Raw genomic sequence first — 22953 nt, forward strand, 5'->3', positions numbered from 1 at the left:
GTGTATTTTTTGAACAATTATCTGTTTGGTTCAGTTTGCAAGAGCATGCTATTCATTCAACTGTCGGACACTGAAAACAAAGTATTTATGAATTTTAACACAAATTATGTTTGACTTAGAAAAGATTTGTTCAAACAGTTGAGCTAATCCAAGGAATTTTGACTTTCCAATTGCATAGGTTTTATTTCAGGAGAGAAGATGTCTTCATTTCTTCACCTTTTCTGGTGATAAACCAGTTTTTTCTGCAATTCCTGTTATCCAAGTTTCTGTCACCAGCGCTGACTGGGGGAAACCAAACCCTCTGAATGCTGTGTTTGATGGCAGATTAGTTTTGCAGGCATAACCCCAGCATCTCAAGTTGGGAATCCTGTATGCATTGTCCATTTTTAATAAGGATACTTCTGCTACCTGGAGTAGGGGGCAAACAGGTATAGTTAAATGTCAGAAGAGTGCTTCTTTCACATTCACATTTAGATCTTTCTCTTACCATAGGAAGGCCTTAACTTGAGAAAATTAGCTTTAAAATCAGGTTTCTGTAAATCACTGTCAATAAGAATACTGTTATCCATACATGCAGACTTTATTCACAAATTTCTCAAGTAGCATGATACTACATTTCAGTTCTTTTCTTTGGATATTCACAGAACACAGATAGTGCTACTAGCAGCTGAGTGCTAGTAGCTGGTCAGTAGTTAAGGATGTAATTGATTTTCATTTTAAGATTGATTTTGCTCCTACTTCAAAATCAAAAGTCAAATAAAATTAAAAATAGGCAGGTTAGACTTAAAGCACCAAGGACTATGAAATGAACTGTGAAAAGCTGTGAAAGCATTTTGAATTATCATGTCCTACAGAAATTCACAGTAAAGTTTTAGGTCTGGCAGAAAGCATAAAAATTCCGCAGTCTACAGTGTCTTCTGGTTCTTAAGTGTATTTGTTTAGAAATTTCACATGATAAACAAAAACACAAGAAAAAGAAAATCCCTATTAGATATCTCAAAATAAATTAATGATAACTAAAGTTTAAAAATGTCTTGATGACTCATGAAGAGGTCGCTGATTCTCTTCAATGTCAAACAGTTTTCTCAGAATTCAACCCTGCACTCCTAGTGTTTCTGTTAGAACAATGAACTTCAAAACTTTTCTTCATAAAAACAACTGAGGAGAGTTTTGTTGTAATAACTGTGCATATGAATAACGTCATATAATGCTACCTCTTTACATAGAAAAAGTGAACTGAAACATTGTTCATGGAATAAAAACTTTTTTTTTTTTGTTATGACTACAACTTTTACAGGCTTCAGAGAAAGTGTGTGTATGAAGATGATCAGACTACATAAGAGGGCTATTGACAAATCATAGTTAATACAGTGTATCGTGTTACAATTCTAAACTATGCCAAGCTTTCCTCCCAAAAATGTCTGTTCTACTCTTGATGCAATCACAGACAATTAAAACATATAATTAACTGTTGAATGAATAATGATTACGTTAAACATGGATTACTGGTATTCAGCTCCCAAGCTCGAAGACCAGTCTTTACTACAATGAGCATTAATCATCTTGCCTCTATCTGGGGTGAGGCTGCCATATGAGCTGCAAAGGGAAACTCCAGTCCAGATTTGTTTCTATTCATTTGGATTGGTTTCCAGAAAACATGTTTTTTCTACATAGAATAAGCTCTTCTCTAAAGAATAAATCCCCAAATACTATCTTGGGAACACACTGATAACTCACACTGGCTTAGAAAGAAAACTGGAAAACTTTCATTACCAATAAGTCTCTTTGTCGTTTTAGAAGCACTGAATTATTAATGCTATGCTAATAGAATTGAAAGGAGTCACACAACTAAATCACTGGTTATTGAATGAATTAATCAGGGAATGATGTTAGAGAGTCAGGTTGTTATCACAAGTGCTATTCTGGCTGCAGCTGAGTTGGATGAAAATGTTACTCAGTTGTACATCAATGCTCTGAAAGTTTATTACTCCCTCCACTCCCAGGTCTGCCAGCTTAATTGTATCATTGTAGAATTTCATCTTAAGCTGGTTCTGACACAATGCGACCTGTATTGACTTACATATTTTTAATCGTGGATTTTTTTCCAACCCAGGTCATTTTTTCAGTACCAGGTTAGGCTGGTTAGTTTAGGTTAGATTTCAGAGTGCAGAAAATACCCATAGGCAGGGCAGTGAAAACGAATGGGGGACAGCGACCACTACAAATGTTTCAGTTGCAGACAAAACAGCCCAGGCAAACACAGATAGCTTGTGACTGATATTAAAGCAAGCAACATAGGCCTGCAAGGTAGATAAGTGAGGAAGCGAGGTACAGGGCTCAACAAATGCAGACCCAAGTACATAAATGCATGGAGCTAATAACATAAGACAATTATCACTGTGATTATTTTCGGAAGGCTAAGGGAGGTCTTCCCAGATTTGTAGACACAAAGGCAAGCATACATGCAGGTACTATGTATTTTAAAATAATACATTGTTAGCTGATATGTTTATTATGGGAAAATAAGCTTAAGAAACAGTTCATAAAGTTAACATGGAGAGAAATACCAAAAACTTGTATAGTACTTCACTGAACTGAATAAGGAAAGCTAAACTTCTAGATGTAGATTTTCCAACATGCCCAGAGTCCCCATGGCAGAAGGCTATATGAATAACAGTATCTGTGCAAGGGAAGTTGGCTTTCGTCATTTCCCAGCTAATGATTCCTTCATGTTATAAGATTTGTCAGCTTATAAAATCCTTACCAGGACAGATTCATCAGGGGTGCATCCTCCATTAATGTAAAATTTGGCATCCACAGCTATGATCCTACCATCATTCATGAAACCAACCTAGAGCAGATCAACACAGCCTTCTTAGATTTTGTCATTCATTCACCTTTCAGTGCTTAGACTTTTTGCAAATGAATGTGAGCCACACAATCAGTGCTATACTGCGCTATGCATTTCCCAGTACCATTCACTGAAAATGGGGAAAATCAAGAGAGTAAAGGGCTATGGGCTTTCCCAGCTGTCATCTGTGATCTGTATAGGTACAGCATACAACAAGCAACATCAGCCCAGTGGGAGATCAAGAAGCAGGGAAGCCCCATGTCTGTGCGTGTTGCCCGACAGATGACTGAGAAGTGTTTTGGCTCACGTAGGAACATTCACTGTAGACAAAGTCAAGTCCCACTCTGACTGTAAGAATGGCATCTGGCAGATGGAGTATAACATTTGCTTTTTTTAAATGAAGAAGTGTTATCTTTATTTCACATCTCTCTCTTCACCTGTTGACACTAATGATAGTTTCTGGATACTCATCAGGAGCTACAGTTTATTTTCAACTCTAGGGAGGCACCTTGTGTAACCCCTCTTTAATTACCTATGTAGTAGAGATGAAAAAGAAGACAGAACTTGCCCTAATGAATTGTTATGACTGATGACAGCACATGAGCAGAAAAGAGATTAGTTTCCTCCATAAGATGAGTTTTCCTGTATGACACTGTTTCCAAGAAAAGCTAGCTACTCCTTTGCTTAAACCTGAACATATGGAGGGTTTGAAATAAATCTGTGCAGAAGATGTCTGAACTAGCAACAACACTTGGCTTCCAGTTCCCAGAAAGAAAGAAGGGAAGAGTTATAAAAGGAAAAGGACTTGCATGGAGTGGGGGTGATGGGAGTCCAAAACTGCAGAGATAGAGGCAGGCACAGAGAAAGGTTTGCACAGCAATTTTATCTCTTGGTTTCCTGGCTAACAGTTTTATTTTAAAATTGAATTGATTATAAATATTTTCATTAATAGAGCAAGTATTAACCAGTGACACTGAAATCTCATTCATAGACTATGGGCAGGTATTTTTGCACTGAATTCTTGTGGCACTCACTTTGTATTTACCAATAAAAGGATGTCGGCCTCCAGTGATTAACATATCATCCCCTCGGCTCAGAACAAGACGGACTGCTCTGCTGGTTCTAAATCAACAAAAGAAAAGTGACAATTTCAGACAAAATCAGAGATGTTATTAATACGATAGCTATTCCTCATGAATCCAGGTCTAGCAATGCATATAAATATATAATTAGATTAAATTTAATTTTAAAAGACTTAAATATATGCTTAAAGCTATGTACGTAGTTCATGGTTTTTTGCATTTAGAATCATGTCCATTTTCATTTCACCTCTCGAAAGACAGCTAGACAACTCAGTGCTAATTTCTTCAGAAGAAACTGTCATTACAGCTTTAAGACTGAACTATATTAAGTGAGCTAACAGCTTTTAGAATTCAGCCTTAAGCAAGAAGAAGTTACCTCTTAGCTATTCAGTCATATGGAAATAGAGTGACTTGGAATAAAGCAAAAACATGGATAATAATAAAAAGAAGCAAATTAGTCTATAAATTCATACATGGTTTAAAACATTTATTTTTGAAAAAGTGAACATAAGATGTAAAATTAAGTCATACTGTAAAGAAAAAGGTTGTTTTTAGAATGGCTTGGTTAATCCAAAACACAGATTACATGGCCAAAAATAATCAAGAGCAGTGTGTACAACAGTGACAGTATTAAAAGAGGCATGTATTGAGCTAACCACGCTGATTATAAAATCACTTTGGCTAAGACAGGATGTAGCATGATGTGCATTCTGCAATAAATCAGCTATGCATATAAAAGAGGTTACTGTCCCCTGACAGCTAACTGCCAATCCCAGCCAGAGGATATTGTCTTGTCAGATCTGGGGCGTGGAGCTGCATGTGTTGATTCCTAAACTAGTTCAATTAGAATTAGCGAAGACATAATACCAAATAGATTTAAGCTAATTTTGACTGAAAAAGGTTGAGGACTGAAAGACTTGTTCCTAGAAGTAGCTCCACACATAACCTCTTCCACTGGCACAGCAGAATCCTGAAGAAGATAGCACTGGATTATTTAAGTGATATTTTGAACGTACATACACAACCTCAGTCTAAAGGACTGGTCCTTTATAATGGTCAACCATTTCAGGAATATTTCTAGCTTATACTAATCTTGATTTCTTCCAGTCTCATCAACTTAGATGAGTCTAGAGCATCTTAAAACAGTCTAATAAAACAAACCGAAATGAACAAAAAAATCTAGTGAACAGTTTTACCAAATGTGAACAGTCAGGATTTTATGACTCTTTGGCTAGCAACTTGGGGAAAGGAGAAAGCATTTTAGCCAAGGTGCAAAACTTGTTCACCCAGTTTTCTCCTCATATCCCAATACATGCACACCGCACTTACTTGTTTGCTGCCACTGCAGCAACGGATGCCAGTAAACCAGCTTTCAGGAGTTTCCCACCAAAAGCTCCACCAACTCGTTTGACATGACACATGATCCTGTTGGCTGGAACGCCTAAACTTGCAGCTACCATCTCCTGCAAAACCAATTTCTATCTTTCATTTCAGTACCAGGACCCTTTCTCAACTCAAACTAGGCATAACATTTAGGTTTGCAATAAGAACCTTTTCCAGAAAAGGGTTCCATAGATGCTAGCAGGATTTTCAGCTTAAAAGAATTTTTCCCTTATCTAAGTTAAAAAGCAAGCAAAAGATAACAACAAACACTCAGTGCTGTCCGCTTTCAAAATCTCTACCCTGGAGAATGTGAAAGGGCCAGAGACAAAAGTGGAAAATAAACACCCTTAGATTTCATTATCCAAACTGTGAGAAGCACCGGACAAAAGTAAAAGGTATTAAAACACACTTTTTATTATTTCTATTAATTAATAAAATCATAAATTTACTTTTAATTATTTTTTAAACTAAATTAAAACCATTTGGTTTTTAATAAGCTAAGGTCTTACAAGTGTCAAGAATGTTCTTGTTTCAAATCTGTAGTATTCATCATTTGCTCAGACACTTAAAGTTCTTCATGTTTCCTGGCTATTGGTGACATAAAAGTAATGGAAATGACAAAAGGAGCTGAACAACAGGCTTTGAACACAAAATGCTAGTGTTCGCTCTGAAATGCTGTCAGTTCTATGCACCATGGCTATTGCTATACAGACTATAAGCTATGTCAGAGTTTGTCAGTTTTTGCTTTATAGTTTTGGCATAGAGCAGAGGTCTCCCCTACAGCTATTAGGGTCGACCACTCCCTCAGCAGCCTGACTGTGCAGGGTGCTGATTGCTCCCCACCTCTGTGGAAGCTACTGGGGATGGAGGATCCTCAGCGCTCCATAGGGAGTTTCTCATCCTACATTAGTGGGGCATGAGGCACTTTTTTCAGAGGGAAATAAGCGAGTTTTACTTCCTCCTTATCCTCACGGCAGAGTGATCAGTGTACATCAGGATACAGCAGCTGTTTTGGATAATCCAAATGTGCAATTTCATGTTCCTACTGCTTCTAAACCGTTAAGGTGGATTTGTAAACCATGCATAAAGAGCTCTATTGTCACAGGTTCTCTGAGTATTCTGTGTATTACCTGGATAATTGCTGGATGCTGTGTTGACACATACACATCCATTTCTTTATCTTCTCCTTTTGGAACAGCAAGCACACTCTGAGTCTCCATGTAAAAATGTTCCTGTCCCCCAATGTGAATCTGCCCTGATCCAAAGAGAAAAACACATATGCTACTGAGAGAGAGAGAGAGAGAGAGAGAGAGAGAGAGAGAGAGAGAGAGAAAAGGAAGACATGAAACCAGAAAGAAGCAACTGGCCACCATCATGCAAATTATAGCAGTCAGTGTCAAATCTTCTGATGCATCATTTATGAAGGAGCAACATCTAAAATAAAAACACAGATCAAACTCTTTGCAGATTTCAATTGGCCAGGTTCCAGTGAAAAAAACAGAATTTCATTAATAGGAGATTAATATTGCCTACAGATGTTGAGAATATTAAATAGAGCATAGATATGCACATCCGTATGCATTCTGGAGCATGTCTAAAGCAAGGACACACTGGACAGGTCCAGCAGAAGGCCACCAAGATGGTCAGGGGTCTGGAGCACCAGATGCATGAAGAGAGGCTGACAGAATTGCATTTGTTCAGCCATAAGAGAAGGGTAAGGGGAGATCTTATTGCAGTCTACAACTAAGTAATGGGAAGGCATAGAGAAGACAGAGCCAGATTGTTCTCAGAGGTGCACAGTGGAAGACTGAGAGGCAATAAACAAGTTGAAACATGAGAAATTCCAACCTGATGTAAGAAAAACAATTGTAACCATGAGGGTGATCAAACACTGGAACAGGGGCCCACAGAGATTGTGGAATCCCCACTCTTGGAGATATTCAAAACTCGACTGCACACAGGTCTAAGCAACCTGCTCTGACTGGACATGCTTTGGGCAGGAGGTTATACTAGATGACCTGCTTCCAACCTAAATTATTCTGTGATTCTATGATTCTGTATCAAGGACAGAGAAGGCAGAAAGCCTGACTGCATCAGGACCCCAAGACCACTAGATTTAATCACACTTTCTTCCAGAGGACCAAGAGGTTTTTTAGGCCTAAAGGCCATATGTGACATTACTGGAAAAAAACGGCAGAATTGGCACTTGAAGAGAAACAGACAAATCCAAATATTGACAGCTTCTTCTCACCAAACATATTCTACAATTTACCTTCAAGTATTTTATCAACAGTTTCAAATGCCTGATCAACATTTCCTTGTTCTAGTTTTCTTTTTGGCTCAAAGAACGAGTTGTGTTTTATTGCTTCCTGCAGTGGAGAAAAAGACAAACAGTTTGAGTATTTTTAAGGTTTTCAGTTTATAGTGGCATTTTACTCTCAGGGAGAACACCATCCTCTTCAGATTTTTGAACCACCTGCTACCAGAGTCAGCGAACAACTCTATTTCATCATTTTACTGCCATTGTTGATGAGTTTATCTATTGATTCCCAGCAATGCTTTCCTGACTTACCTTGTGTTATTAATGGTAGCATTTTTATCAAGGGAGCTCATACAATTTATTCAATGGACTATTTCCTCCCACACATCTAGCAAGTGACCAAGAGAGCACACAATAATCTTGCAAATGTGTCCTTTGCTCCTTACTTCCACCCATTTCAACAACGCATCATAACTCCATTTCCCCTATGACTCCCACATCACACTTCCAAAATGTTCCGTATCCTTAACATCTTTCCCCCCACATAACCCTAACACTTCCTGTATTTCCAGCCCAACTTTTTCGGCTTGCTAGCTGGAAAAAAGATAGCAAATACTACTGACAATCAGGAGCTGATTGCTCAGCCAATACACATATGCTGATTGATCAAGGGTTGGTACCAAAATAAAAATTAGAAACTGCCAGAGTGCTCACTGTCTTTTCCTCACTGGGAACATCAAAAGACTTTTTTTTCTCTACTCTGATGTTATTATGAAGCTTACAGGACCCTAATAATTTTGAGATTGTTGCCTATACATCACTAGTGGTCAAAATTGTCCCACAGGTTCAAAAGTTATTTTGGGGGAGAGTGATGGACTGATGAATTGGATGTTCATGTTCACCTTTTTTCCTTAGAATATCATGTTAAAAACAGTAAGTGAACAGTGAAGTTTCCTTGCCTAAATACATAAAAGAATAAATTTAAAAAAAAAGCAAGAGGTAAAAAAGCGATTAGTACCTCAATTGTCAAGATCACTGGCTCCAATACTTCATACTCTATCTTCACTTTTGCAGCTGCTTGTTTGGCATGAACATCTGAATCTGCAGCCACAGCACAGACAATCTGACCAACGCAAATCACCTGTAAAATACACATCACTTAATAGAACAGCGTATTCAAGTGATTCCCACATGTCCTGCTGAAATTATTCTTTCACATAAACACTATCCACATTTCCTTTTTTTCAATTTTGCTTTGACTCGGGTCTTTTATGAACATCCCTGAAGCTAACAAATTATTAGAAAGACCAGTATAACTAGGGAACAAAGGAAAATAAGGTATTCAAAAAATTCATAAGTGACCTGAGAGCCTAAGTTGCCCTAACTTTCAGTGAAATTTACTCTTCCAACAACTCAGATGGTTTTGTGAGATTCACGTTTCATCTGTATTCCTTTGATTTATATATTTTTCTAGGCAGAATGCAATGCACATCAGTTATTCTGAAGTTGATAAGGGAGTGGGAAAAATTGCAAGAAGCTACCTTGTTATACAGCTGTTCCCTGACATATACACAATACAAAAATTCCAGACTCATCAGGTCAAATTTCATTATAAAAGACTGAAGAAAATCAATTAAAAATGAAGAAAATCAGTTTTAAAAAAAAAAGACTGCAGTCATACCTTGTTTCTTGCAAATACAATCTCTGGATCATTAGAATAGTAAAACTCATTTGTGGCTGGGACATCATGAGCTGTTATGATGTCAAACACACCTGGTCCTTTCAGGGCCTCTGATGTATCTATAGACCTTATTGGGATGTGGGAGAAAAGAAGTATAATTCATTAGTTTTATGAAGTGTTGCACATAGGGAGGTAACCCAAAACAGGTACGTTTCTTGTATGGCCAGAATCTGCACATAGGTTCAGGCATGTCTCTTCCCTCTCTCCCTGGCACATCAAGAAGTCTAGGTCAAAGGGAATTAAAAAAAATTAAAAAAATACTAATTTGCTTAATTTCCAGAAGATCCTTACTCTAGACCTAAGGAAGTCATGGGCCCATTAGAGTGTCTAAACTGCATTGATTTAATAATTAAAAAAATCACTGCACAATTATTATGCTACAACTGCAACTTTTTGTTTTAAGACCTCACAGCCTACAGAGATATCAAATGGATACAACTAAGAATTCTACAGAGTGTTCATGTAGAGAATCGGTATGATTGATATAAATGGAGAATGAATGGGAATGTATGGGTGTGGAAGCATCAGAAGGAATGGCAGAAGGGCTATAACAATGGCATATTTTGCTGGCATCTAGTTTAGCAGGTCATCAAGATCCCAACACATATACAGGTATCTTCTCAGGACATCCAGATCAGAAGACAAAGGAGAGTGAATAAATCCTACTGACTCATAGAGATGGGGGGATGTCAGCTCCTAAAGGGTACAAAAAGGCACATCCAAACCCAGCATATTATCACCAACCGAAGAATAAGCCAAGGGATATGACAAGGACTCTCTAGGTCGCATCCCCAGTCCTCTCTGTCATCACAAGGAATTCTGATCAGACCACCTGGACACATGTCTTGGTGCTTGAATGTTGGGTAGACCACTTGGATATGTGCATCTTGGTGGCTGAATGCAGAACAAACTGCTAAGATAAACATATCCTGGCATTTGTGTGGGTCAGGAAGAGAGCATGAGTGAAATGGGTTTTCTTTCAAAAGAGAATCATCTTCTCCTCCTATAAGGTCTCACAATGAGCTTTGCTACCTTGCAGCTGCAATGTTGCAGCATTATTTCCTACATCCTGAACAACTTTTATCATAGTAGGGTTGAGATTTCAAAGCTATGTTGGTAAAGCTGAAATAGGTGCCTGCTTGCACTGCACAGCACAGCACTATGTGGAGGTACCTAGGCTAGCAATGAGTAAACTGGCTTATGGATCAGAAACAGTTCAGCCTTATTACCACAGTAATATGGCATGAGATATGGAAGCCCAACTGGAGCCTTCTACTAGATCAGTAGACAACAGTTTGACAATATTGCCACACTAGAGTGACTTCCAGTACCTGAGCCAATGCTTGTATCAGGGGTGCTGTCCTGTGTACATGTACCTTGACTTCATTAGTCTGCTCTAAAGATCTCAGCACTTCATAGCAACACTTCCTTCAGACACACTTTGAACACTTACACAATCTTAGCATGAGCTCTGGAACTAGTGACAACAGCCAGAAAGAGCTCCCCGTCCACAGAAGGAAGGTCATCAACGTATAGTGCTTCACCTGTGGCATGCTTAATTCCAGACTGGTGCATAATAGGACGTCCTACAGGATCTTGGGGAGGCTGACCTGGCTCTATGTCCTGTACGGTTAAAAACCAAAATCCCCAGTTACAGAAGAATAGCCTTATTGTTCTTATACTAATCAGAAAATCGGATGAAGAAACAACTGTTCATAGTATCCTCTTATGGTTCAATATTGAATACAGATTAGGATGCAGGACTTGACTGCTGTTTCTGAGGATTTCTTTAATTTCTTCTCTTAAGGAGTCTTCCAACAGCCTTGCAAAGGTTTGTCTACATGGATTTTTTCCTTAACCATTTACATCAAAATGACACAAACAACATTCCTTTTCAGAAGGACAGCCTCCTCCTTTATTGATTGGTGTCATGAGGCTGTGATAATTTTCTGAATTATTCTCACTAGCTTCTGCTCTGTATTTTAACAGTGTCCAGTGTTACATTTTGAGCTACTTGCAGTGACTCCTAGGATTTTTCTTCCTCCCTGAAAGATTAAAATGAACCCATATAAAACAGCATGATAATGCTGTTTACATATTTTCTTCTTAATTTTATTCCTTTGCACCTGTGTTTGAATTTAGTGCTTTACTAACCTTGTTTTGCTAGATCTCTCCTGCAGTTAACTCAGTTTTGCCAGCTAATTCTGCCACATCAGTTAACTGTTGCTCACTTCCAGATCTTTTTTCAGATTTCTGAGTCAGTGATCACACCAATATTCTCCTTTTTCACATTTAGAACTAATTATTTGCTCAGATATCAAAACCTTTTTTCTCCTACAGCTTCCAGTACACAAGTGTTCTTGCTAAACGTTCCTCCCTTCTGCACTTTCTAGCACACTGTCTGCTATTAGCCCAAGGACAAGAAACAGACATTTTTCACTTGACTTCCTAAAGTTCCTCAAATGACTGTCTAATTAAAATCATCCCAACTTTTTCATTAATAGAAGACTTAAATACCTGTTCAGACAAGACAGTTAATCTTTCAGGGTACACATTCTTTTTTCCCTAATTTTAAAAGCTTAGTAACATTCTGAGGAAGAATTTGAGGCATAAGATAGAGATTTGAAAAAGTTAGACAGAAATTTGAAGGGACAAAGCTGATTTTCTGCATTTTTAATAATTTGTGTTGCTCTGTGCCAGCTGATCTGAATAACAAATTGTATTCATTTCCATTGTTCAGTCACTTTCTTGTAGCTGGGAGATAAATTGTTGATGGTCACAAAGAACTAGTTCCTTTAATACTGGCCCCTTTTACAAGTATCCAGTGTCTTTCCTTTGAAGATAACTCAAAAGGAAGCTGGAGATAATGACTTAAATTTAAAATTGTTTATAGCAAAAAGTTATTTTAAAGATATCTGAAACTGAAACAAAAGTGTTTCCCTTGATTTCATCTGAATTTTATTCAGGTTTTCATAAACTTGAGATTTTTATTTGTGTCTTTATGAGGATATCAAAATATCAAAAAGCCTTCCAGGATACGCTTCCCACTAAGATCTATTCACAAGGGTTAGTGTTGCCAAGAGAAAATCCAAGAGTTGGTCTCTGCTGTCCTCTACTGCTGAGTTCTCCTTGAACACTCTTGTTAATTTGCACAGGCATCCATCAAACACTTCTGTATTGATTCCTAAATCTAAAGTAAGAGCTGAGAGCCCTCTCTTAAGGGCTAGGAAAAGTATATCTTGAGATAAGAATACTATAGAGATATCTACAGATCTGGACTTTTCAGTCTTCTCAATTTACTTCTAAAATTTTTCCAGTTGGGTTGCACACTCTGATAGAGTGAATTTAAGCAAGCTAAAATGGCATTTGTTATGCTTATTTACCTTTTGTGAACTTTTTAGAAGAACTTTTCAGTATACCCATGAATCTATTTTTTACAGACAAGATTCTTATAATTTAGATACACATAAAAATCAAGCACTCAAATGCTTTATTGAGGCCTGTTGCCCTCAATCCTTTGGAAAATTTGTATCTGAGCTTCAAAGCAAGGGTCCCCCTTGAACCACGACCTTTTACCAAAAGTCTTATAAAGCATAAAACCATCTTAGAATAACATAACATCACTTGCCTGGTATATTTGGATGCTCTGTGGCATTTTGGTTTGGAAATCCTGTAGGACACTGCCATATTCCATAGGTATGCCAGGATAGTGGCAAGGGTCCTGAAAAGGAATTGAATTACTATTAAAACTCATATTTCAATTTAAAAAGCTAACAACCAAAATCACCAAATACAATCTCTTCTTGTAGAAAATTCCTTCAAGTCTTCAGTTAAAAAGTTAGAAAGGCTCTAAAATAAGAATTCTAAAATAGAGTTATGAACTTTACTAAATAATCTTTAAAAATGTATTGCATTGCTTAAGTAAGCAACATAAAACAGTGATAGTCAGAAGAGCTTTGCTCTGCAGTCTGATCAGAACTGGCACAAAATCCCTCCTGGTAATGGTAATTCAGAGGAAGAAGCTTGAGGTAACACACAAACACACAAGAGAAAGGCAAAAGGGATGTTTTTCCTCAGAAGAACAGATTTTGGGACAAAAATAAATAAGTCACAGCTAGAAAATATTGGGCCAATGAACTTTATTGAGTCCTCTCCTCCCAGTCAACAACTCATACCAGAAGGATGGTTGCTTTAACACAAAGTTACCAAAGCCTTTATTGTATCCTGGCTATTTACACTTTGAACAACAGACAGGCTGCATATGACCTCATGGATGTTTTCCTTGGGTCTGGGAGATCAGTACTGATATACTGTTGCATTAACATAGCTCAATTTTTTTTTTACAGCCCAATGTCAAAGGTAAAGATATTTGGGCACCTAAAAGTTAAATGGGCATCTAACTCTCTAACAGTCTCACTGAGAGTTAGGTGCTCACAATCTTTGGTAGATCTGCACCCTAAGACAACACTAGACAGACAAAGCACATTTTACAAATTGTGACCATCAACAGACAGCAAAAAACTTGCACCATTTGCTTGCACAAAAACAAACATAGAGAACTCATTTACCATTGTCTTCAAAGACTGCAATACTTCCAGGAAAAATCTATAAAAGAAACTGACTATCAGAGTTTTCTTATAGTCAGCTTTCCCACCCCAGGCTAAGCCTGGAAGAGCAATTTCTTTAAGGATGAGTCTGCAAGCTTCACTCAGCATCTGCTCATTCCAGTATCTGTCAGGAAAAACAACACATATGTAAACAAACTGGGACTGAAGATCAAAAAATTAAATACAAATTACATTAATAGCTTTGTACCATACGCATAATCCTGTTCATAATAAAGCCAGAATACCGATTTTAATGATGGCCTGCAGCTTTGAACTAGGTCAAAGTGGCTCACGGAACTAACGTCACTTAGGTCAACAGCACTGAGTGCAATGACAACTTTCCCCACACACCTCCTAAGGTTCTTGAGCACACTTGAAATTCTCACTCCTTGTATCTATTAAAGCCAAACTGAAGGACTCAAGAGCAACAGTAGTAAGGGACTGTCACACCTAGGGAATCCAGCAACATTTCTCAGTGCTTGGGTCCAGGTGCACAACTGACCATGTATATCTCATCCACCTATCTCACTGCTCATATCTCACACCTCACTGCCTAACTCATACCGGAGTTACACCCATGTGCCTTCATGTCTTTTGGAAGGAAAACTCAAGTTACAGGCTGGAAGGATGCCCCAGTGTTTTGTACTAGGTCTGGATGATCAGAGGTCCAAGGTTCCCAAATTTAAATGTAATCCAAAAGGCAAATGAACTTGCCAAACCAAACACTGACTGAAAAGAAAGGGAACCAGCCCAAAATTTAAGACAGACACTTGATCCAAGGCATCTCCTTGAAAAAAGGATGGTTTAAAGGTTTTTTTTGAATCATTTATTTTTTGCTGTTTTTTTATGTGGATAATTGCACTAAGGAGTATTTACACAGTTCAGGTCATTCACTCAAACCCTTTACATGCTCTGTCAGTGGCTAGACTCTTACTAGTACAGCCCTGTGTTCTGGGAGTTGTTTAAGAATGAATTCAGTCTTGCCTCTAATCTAGTGAGCAGGTAAAATTTCCTTTGAAATCAAAGAATTCTTTATAGATCATTTTTTGCTACATTTTATGACAGACTAATGTATTTAGGGACTAACCCAAACTCTATTTAACTGAACAGGAATGTTCCCACTGGCCACATTGACCTTAAAAGAATTTTAACAGAGCCTCATTTTCATTTGTGATCAAACTTTGAACTGACCTCTAATATGTACGAAACAACTCTAGTGTGTTACCTAGCTCCCAGGATTGTCACAATATAAACAAAAGCATTAATATTGTTAAGACTCAAGTATTCTGAAAAACATTTTCATGGAAATTGTAACCTAACAATTGAACCACAACAAGCAATTATACAGTGAGAACCTTACTAGTACAGGATAAATACCAACCAGCAATGCGAGATTCCTCAAAATCTAACTCAGAACATAGTTACTTATTGTGTAGGAAAAACGGTTGCCATGAATTTACATCTTAGCCTTTATTTTCTGGTGCTTAAACGAGGCTCTCATTTTCTCCTAATTTGCCCATTAGGTATGAGAAAGACTCCCAGGCAAAATATGTAAAGTCACTGGCTTATTCTCTTTCACATCCCTCCCCATCATCTACCTCAGCTGTGATACACAGGAAAAGCTGCAATCTGGTAACAGCAGTCTGTGTGGTAAATTCTGATTGCCACTAACAGTTGGCTGATAACGCTGAACTGAACTAGACTTATCATCCCCTATTTATCTCCCCCAGCAGCAGAGGAGATTCAAGTTAGGTAGCTATCACCTTAGATCAAATTAAAACCCTTGAACCCAGTAAGCAAAGGAGGCCCAAGCCATGTTCTCTTACTGGGGAGTCATTCCTAAGTGTTCTTGTCACTGCCTCCTTTGATAGTAATCAAGTAGCACCCCCTTTGTACGTCTCTTTACAGCCAACAGGGTCAGAGATGACACATCAGCAACACATGGTGACCCCAGTCAAGTAAGAACTGGCACAAGGTGAGATTTTCTGTGAGGTCTGCACAGACTTCAAAATGTAACAATCCTGAAATGTCATCATTCAGGCTTGACCAAATCATTCACTTATGTGAATGTGGCATATGTGGCATCAGCTAGGCACATGAAATCTGTGTACTTTCACGCTCCAAGACAGTACACCCTGTATCTCAATATTGCAAGCCAAAATTCATTTATCCAGAGATGTAGAGAAGGCAGAAAAATTGATACTGTACCTTCCGATAAGTGCCTGACAGGTTTGTTTTGCACAGACTGTGGTTGAGACACTACCTCCATAGAAAATGCTTAAATCCTTTATCATGTCTGTGCCTTCTTCAAAAAGAACTCTCATCCCAGCATTGGTTATTGGGAGAGCATTTTCTCGTCGTGGTGCTTGTCGGAATGCAGAGACATACTCGCCCTGAGCAAGAACAGACAGAAGTGGAAAACCTGCATGCATATAAGTATCTGAAAGCAGAACTTATTATTGCAGTATATGAAGTAAGAGAATAAAAAATGAAGCACACAAATTCCACTTCCTAAACATTCAACCATTCACTTTCTCCTATTGACCTTTCAGTGGTTTTGTCTTCCCTGATTTTCTAGCAGTCCCGACCTGATCTTCCATCATTCACACAGTTCAGATGACCATGACCTTCTCATAGTAGATAGTTGGAAAACAGGCATTTTGTGCAGGGGAGGAGGATAGTGGGGTTGTATTTAGAACAGGACCAAAGCTTGAAGGCTTCAAAGTATTGCCAAACTTCAGTTCTCAAATGATATGGCCCATAATTCTCTTATAAGATCCCATATCCATTCTTGCAAACACAGTACCACCTTAAGACTATTACTGAGTTCAGCAATGTTTATGGAAGCATCATGAATATGTTAATCTTATCTCTTTTCAGCCAAAATCCTTAAGAGACGACAGGGCTTACCTGACCAATGCCAATCATATCATAGGTGGGCAGCCTGCTTGGGTGAGGACTATGGCAGGTTGTCCAAGACCCCCTTCTGTAATGAGCTGCCAACAGTTATTGCCCTCATCACTTTGGGGTAATCTTTCATCTGAATGTCGCTCTTTGCATATCATAAACTACCTTCTGAATTGTGTTTTTTGGCTTAAACTGGGAGATAGTATAGCATGGGCAGGATCAAGGTTAATTCAGAAAGTGAGCAATAATAGTGTGACTTTAAACATAGGGATTATGCTCCCTCCACCCCACCCCTGGGCTCTTTATTTAATAGTGTCTAACTCTGCATAAACAAATTAGAAATTTACCTTTCTAGAATGGGGGATATAGATAGAGACCAAGATCTCTTCTGGCATAATGGTATTGTTACTGGCTCCATCTGCAAAAATATCACTCAAAGGAATTTGTCGCTTTCTTCCTAAAAACAAAACAAAACAAAACAGAAACTTCTGTACAGTGGTAAGTGTGCAATTAGCATACATCAATCACATTTTAATTGGCAAGGAATAACTGCAGTCTTCCTGGTGAAATAATGACTTTAGAGTTTAAATACCATCTCATCAGTGGTATGCTCTAGAAATAAAAGTGTCTTCTGTAGGATCAAAACACCAGAGCCCAGGTAATGATCCCCATTCTGTAACTGGCCCTTCTGATGCTGCTGTACTGATCCCTCCCCCTGCACTTGTCAACCTGCTCCAAATCTCTGCAGCTGCTGTCATCACCACCTTTCCTGCTAATGCACAGGGAGTGAGGAAGGCAACTGGGAGAGAACTGTTGGAAAAAAGGAAAGTTACATTTTTTTTTGCCCTGAGACTCTGAACAGATCTTGGAGACCTGAAGGGAACAAATGCCATTGCCATTTCCTCTCTCTTTTTGGTAGATTATTCTGAAAGTGACTAAGATTCATCATTCAATGAGATATAAGATTAAAGATAGGATTTTCAAATGGGAAGAGGACAAGATTCTGAGAGGTATGTAAAACCGTAAGGGCCTTTTGAACACTTAACCTGTGGGTTAATGCTACATGGTGTTTGCCAATATCAGTACATCAGTTAAGTCAGCAGGCCTTCCCAGTGGAAATGCAGCATATACTTCAATTCATATAACTGATTTTGGTAATTAAACAAGCTCTGTTGGCTAAAGCAGTTTTGTTTCGTCTGACTGCAACTGTACTAGTAGCACAACTACGTCTGTTAGAATTGTGATCCTGCAAAAACAGCAGCACAAACCTCACATTGTACAGATGGAACGCCACAACAATTCACTAGTGTAGAATTCAACCTTGTGTGTTTGTCAGATGAAGTCAAAGTATATCTTTTACTAATCTTCTGTGCCCTTTGTACTTTGCACATGCTGAATAATGGATCCAATGCTTTTTTTAAAGAAATGATTTCTTGTTACTAAACAGTATTTATCTTGTGATAGCCCTGACCTAGTCCCAAGGCTTCCTATAAACAGGCAATCTTCTGTAGCATTTTTAAGTGGTTCAGATATTCAGATACTCCTTTCACATTCACAGGATTTGATACTTCAAGAGTGGCTGCTTTAAAGCAAGTGTTTTTTTTCATGTTATATGGAATGATGACATTGTAACCTATTCATCTAGAATATCATTTAGTATTAAAATTGCATTCCTAAAATACAACTGTGACTGCAAAACTTTAGTAAAGGAATTTTTTTGGTCGAAGCATGAATCTCAAAAGTAACACTGATAAAAAGAACAGCACTGCAGTTTCTGGGTTCTTGCCTTTGTAATTCCATACACTTGGTTTACATGCAAAAAAGTTATTGTCCAATCCCACCTGCAAGCTTGCCAGTATCTGGGAGGATACATATTCTCTTACACTATGATCTAAGATAAATACTAAGAACTAATAGTGTTTCTGAAACCTCCTTTTCTTGAGCAACCTCCTTTTCTTATGTCACTGACAACCATTTGGTAAAGAAATATGTTAAAGACCTGTGAAGAGGCCTAAAATCCACTCCCAGCTGTAAGGTTCTCCCAGGTTAACAGAAAGATGTTATCAGCAAGTGATCCTATTCATCACTCAAATAAGTAGGTATGTCATTGGAGTCACTGAGAAGATGCAACTGTTTATATTGTCACTTGTCAGGACATTTTGACAGATATTCCACCTTTCAATGTCAAACTATCCTGGAGAAAAATCACAGAAACAATACAGCATAATTATTTGCGCATCTGGTCCAAGAAATCCTGGCTCAGACACAAACCTGTAAAGAATTTGTATTTCAGGGTGCTGCGTGATGTATTACAGGGCCTGAAATAGTAACGTATGTTCTGTTTGGTTCAAGGGCAAAAAGGGCATACGCCATGTGGGAAGGAAAGCATGCAGTTGCAGGCCACCAGACCCTGTTTACAGCTGTAAGCACAGCCCACGTTTACCAAAATTTTCACCAGCCTTTTGGACAGTAAGGTAGAGCACAAGGAATGGAGCCAGTAGAGGGGAGTATAAACAATGATGGAAGGAAACTGAGGAAATGGGGAGGGCATGGAAAAAGGAGCTGGACTAGTGGCTCTTGTATTGGAAGCATCTGGGAGGAAGGAGAAGCAGGAGATCTTGTCAGGGCCAGAAGGTAATTTTAAAACAAGGGCAAAGCATCAACTACAGAAAAATACTGGGGGGGGAGAGGGCAGTATATAGCTTCTCCAACTGTGAGGTTTTATGAGTGCTTTTAGTAATTCACCGCCTATAGAAGTACCTGTGATTTCACTGGTCTGAATGCTTACCCTTGACATGAGGCTTTTTGACATGTTCTTAGTTTGCACATTCCCTCCCTTGCAGATGTGATCTTGCATGCGGGTGGGAAGAGAGTTCCTTAACAAACACTCACAGCTGTAGGTTCACCCCCTTCCCCCACACAGTATAATCCTGCACTTCTGGCACAAGTAGAGAGACCAGATTTCTCTTCTTACCTCTTGACACCAGGTTGAGCATACAATTGCCAGCTGCCAGAATGGGATTCAAGTCTGAAGTTGATTTTCTACTTACAATGTTTCCACCTAATGACTTTAAAAAAACGGAAATTTGTCAAATTTCTCCATCATCATCACATTTTTATGTTAAGTGGCAATACACCATGAAGATTATATGCAAGATTACACATATCAAAAGCTCAAAAAAGATGTATTGACAAAAAATTCACAGGTAAAAACAGAATTAAAAATGAATGCAAGTTTCACATGTGGTCAGAAACAATTTCATATAGTTTTGTTCACTCGTGCAAATGTTATTGCAAGTAACACACAACATACAGCAACGTTTCTTATCTGTTCTCCGCCCAGAGTTCTTAATTGCTGCAAGACAGCACGGAGAATCTTTGTCTTCTCCTCTGGGAACTCTGAGATTGCATTTGTCAAGATGTCTTTCACTAGAGTGAGTCTGCAGGCAGCTCCTAGAGTTAATCCTGTAACCAAAATATTATAAAAGTATAATGTGAGCATTGTTTTACAAGCTGGGTTTTAAACCACGTTCAGATTATAGAGCTAGAACTACTCATGTGCAGCATGGACAGCTATAAGGTGAAGGACCTTTGCATTTTAAAGGGACAGTGACCTTTTAATTCAGGAGATTGAGGGTGAAGTTTCATGAAATATCTAAATTGAGTTAATGGCTCACTTCTAGTAAAAGGGAACTCCCTTTCCTGCTTGCAGCTGCTCATTTCCACCGCTTCCCTTGCATCAGCTTTGACTGAACCACCTTCGGGTGAAACCTCACCTGAGCACTTAATCAATTTCAAAATGTTTTCAACATTTTGGTACTTCCTATTTTTAATCATGATTTTCATCATAATTTGATCTTTCTTTGTATCATGTACACTTTAGTTATTTTCATAAAAAACAAGTAGGCACTATCTGCAACAGAATAAATAGTCCTAACACTAAATATGGTATTCTTTCTCCCACTAAAAAGACAATCTATAGCTGTATACATTTATCTGAGCAATTATAAATTGTTATATTTGTTCGATTATATTTTTTAATATTTATGTTATAAAATGGCAAATGGTGCATTTGTATTCAAAATTATTAACAGGATTTTAATTATGAATTGTGTAAATGTTGAGTGGACACCAGGATTCAGTCAAAATACAAATAAAAAATATATCATTTAAAAATAGCTTTTTATTAATCAAGTAAATTATATTAAACTTAGTGTATTGAAGTTTATCAAAACATCATAACTGGATTTTATTGGTAGATTAAAAGAGGCAGCAAACAGTCTCCCTGCTTCTCTCAACTCCCAATCATTTCTCAGCTAAGAAAAAACTAATCATTGAGCTGAACTAGCTGACTGAACTGAAATGCAAAAGATATTCTAAATGCAATGACAGAACTGTCAAATACAGTTTACCACTTCAAAAAAACTGGCTTCAGGCATATAATAAGAAAATTTCATTTAGGGCTTGATTTCTTTAAAACTTTGGCAGTAAGCATGCACAACTTCATTTATATTTAACTAATTTAGACTATCATAGTAAGTTTAAATGTATTTATAGTTGTTATTTCTAAATTCAATCAGATTTATTTTAAAATTACAAACTGATTTAACTTAAATTTAAAAAATTATCTGTATTGATCTTAAATATATAAATTGAGGCAAAAAGTGTGACTCTACAATAATTAACACTGTCATTGCTGAGAACTAGGTTAGTTAATGCATATTAGCTATCCCAAATTAACCACAGCCTTTTTTTTCCTAATGTAGACAAACCTGCAATGTTGCTAACTATAGGTCTGTCTATGCTACATAATGCAGCATGGTACAGAAATCTAAAAGCAAATGCTGCATGACTTAGCACCAGAAGCAGTATTGTCAGGATAATTATCCTCGCAGTAATATGGCTAACGGGACCCAAAAGAGTATTCCTGATCAGTACTGTACTGTGCCATGAAGACAAATCTCTGTATCATGCAGACAGTGGCCACAGTCACCTTGATCCAGGAATGAACCAAGCATGCTTAGGCATGACTAGAGAACCAAAGACACTATACAACAATTCACACCTTCAGCACTATAGAATGGATCAGCATTCCTTACTGCAGAGGAATCTCACATGTCTGAACAAAGTAAAGTCTACTAACCATCATCTGTGCATTTCACCAAGTTCAGAACTGGAACCCTTGCTGGAGCAATAACAATTGGATGAAGTACTCCTCTGAATTTCATCTCAGGTCCTATCAGATTGAAAAACACTTATACAAAAGAAAAAAAAATCACTACTTTTCCATAATAGCAATTTTAACAGTGGAGCCTAACCTTAGGGATGGAAAAGCACAAATGTAGCCCTACTCCTCCTATGCACACTGAAGCTATGGCAACAGGAGCCGTTCTGATTGTACATACCCACACTGGTGTTCCCAACCACAAGAGGTGCTTTGGGGTGGGTAGCTTTCAGATCCAGTAATTCATCTAAGCTTACAGGAGAAATCCATGTCATTCTCTCCCCACGGAAAACCAGAGTTCTTTTTGGTTGACTTTCAGCCATCCTCTGATGGGGAAATACAGCAGATTAAAATATTTAGACATATAGAGAGGTGGCAGCGTCTAACAAACCTTACACTCAACTGGAGATCAAGGGAAGGCCTTAAATGATGGCATTCTGCATAATCCTTCAAAACAGGACAGAAGTGGTACTGCTGTGCCGGTCTTTTACACAATGATGAAATTTTTATACTTCATGGATGAAACGTCTTCAGTTCATTCCAATGGGCTAGTAAACACAATCGATAATAAACATCCCCCAAACAAAAAGTGTAGGAATAGATCCCATACCTGCTGAAATGAATGGAAAAACAATTAAAAAATACTTAGGGAGGGCTTTATACAATTAGTTTGCTTGGAGGTCACCAGCAGCAGCATCTCTTCGTACATTAAACACTCATGTAGATGTGTCTGGCTGTTCTGTTCACTGACCACTCGGAAATAGCTTGTGAACTAGTGGTGGTACAAATAAGAGAGTCAGGAACTCCTGACCTAAAGTTTTCAACTTTTCTCCATAAGCAGCTAGTTAGTTATAGAGAAGTTTTGTTTCGAGATCTATACCTTGACAACAACGCAATG

General features: G+C 38.1%; 1 protein-coding gene across 1 annotated transcript in view; it reads right to left on the bottom strand.

The window, feature by feature from the left end:
* LOC106492369 (aldehyde oxidase-like) overlaps positions 1 to 22953 on the bottom strand; it is a 42809-nt gene that overhangs the window by 10248 nt on the left and 9608 nt on the right. The window contains 17 exon segments of the mRNA XM_013952170.2: positions 217 to 408; positions 2765 to 2851; positions 3886 to 3973; positions 5263 to 5396; positions 6447 to 6571; positions 7589 to 7685; positions 8595 to 8717; positions 9258 to 9384; positions 10771 to 10940; positions 12946 to 13038; positions 13886 to 14048; positions 16133 to 16317; positions 17179 to 17288; positions 19806 to 19899; positions 20145 to 20296; positions 21975 to 22067; positions 22237 to 22381. Of these exon segments, the coding sequence (XP_013807624.2) occupies positions 217 to 408; positions 2765 to 2851; positions 3886 to 3973; positions 5263 to 5396; positions 6447 to 6571; positions 7589 to 7685; positions 8595 to 8717; positions 9258 to 9384; positions 10771 to 10940; positions 12946 to 13038; positions 13886 to 14048; positions 16133 to 16317; positions 17179 to 17288; positions 19806 to 19899; positions 20145 to 20296; positions 21975 to 22067; positions 22237 to 22381 (2178 nt within the window).

This window comes from Apteryx mantelli, chromosome 6 (assembly GCF_036417845.1).
Source record: "Apteryx mantelli isolate bAptMan1 chromosome 6, bAptMan1.hap1, whole genome shotgun sequence".
NCBI classification, from domain to species: domain Eukaryota; kingdom Metazoa; phylum Chordata; class Aves; order Apterygiformes; family Apterygidae; genus Apteryx; species Apteryx mantelli.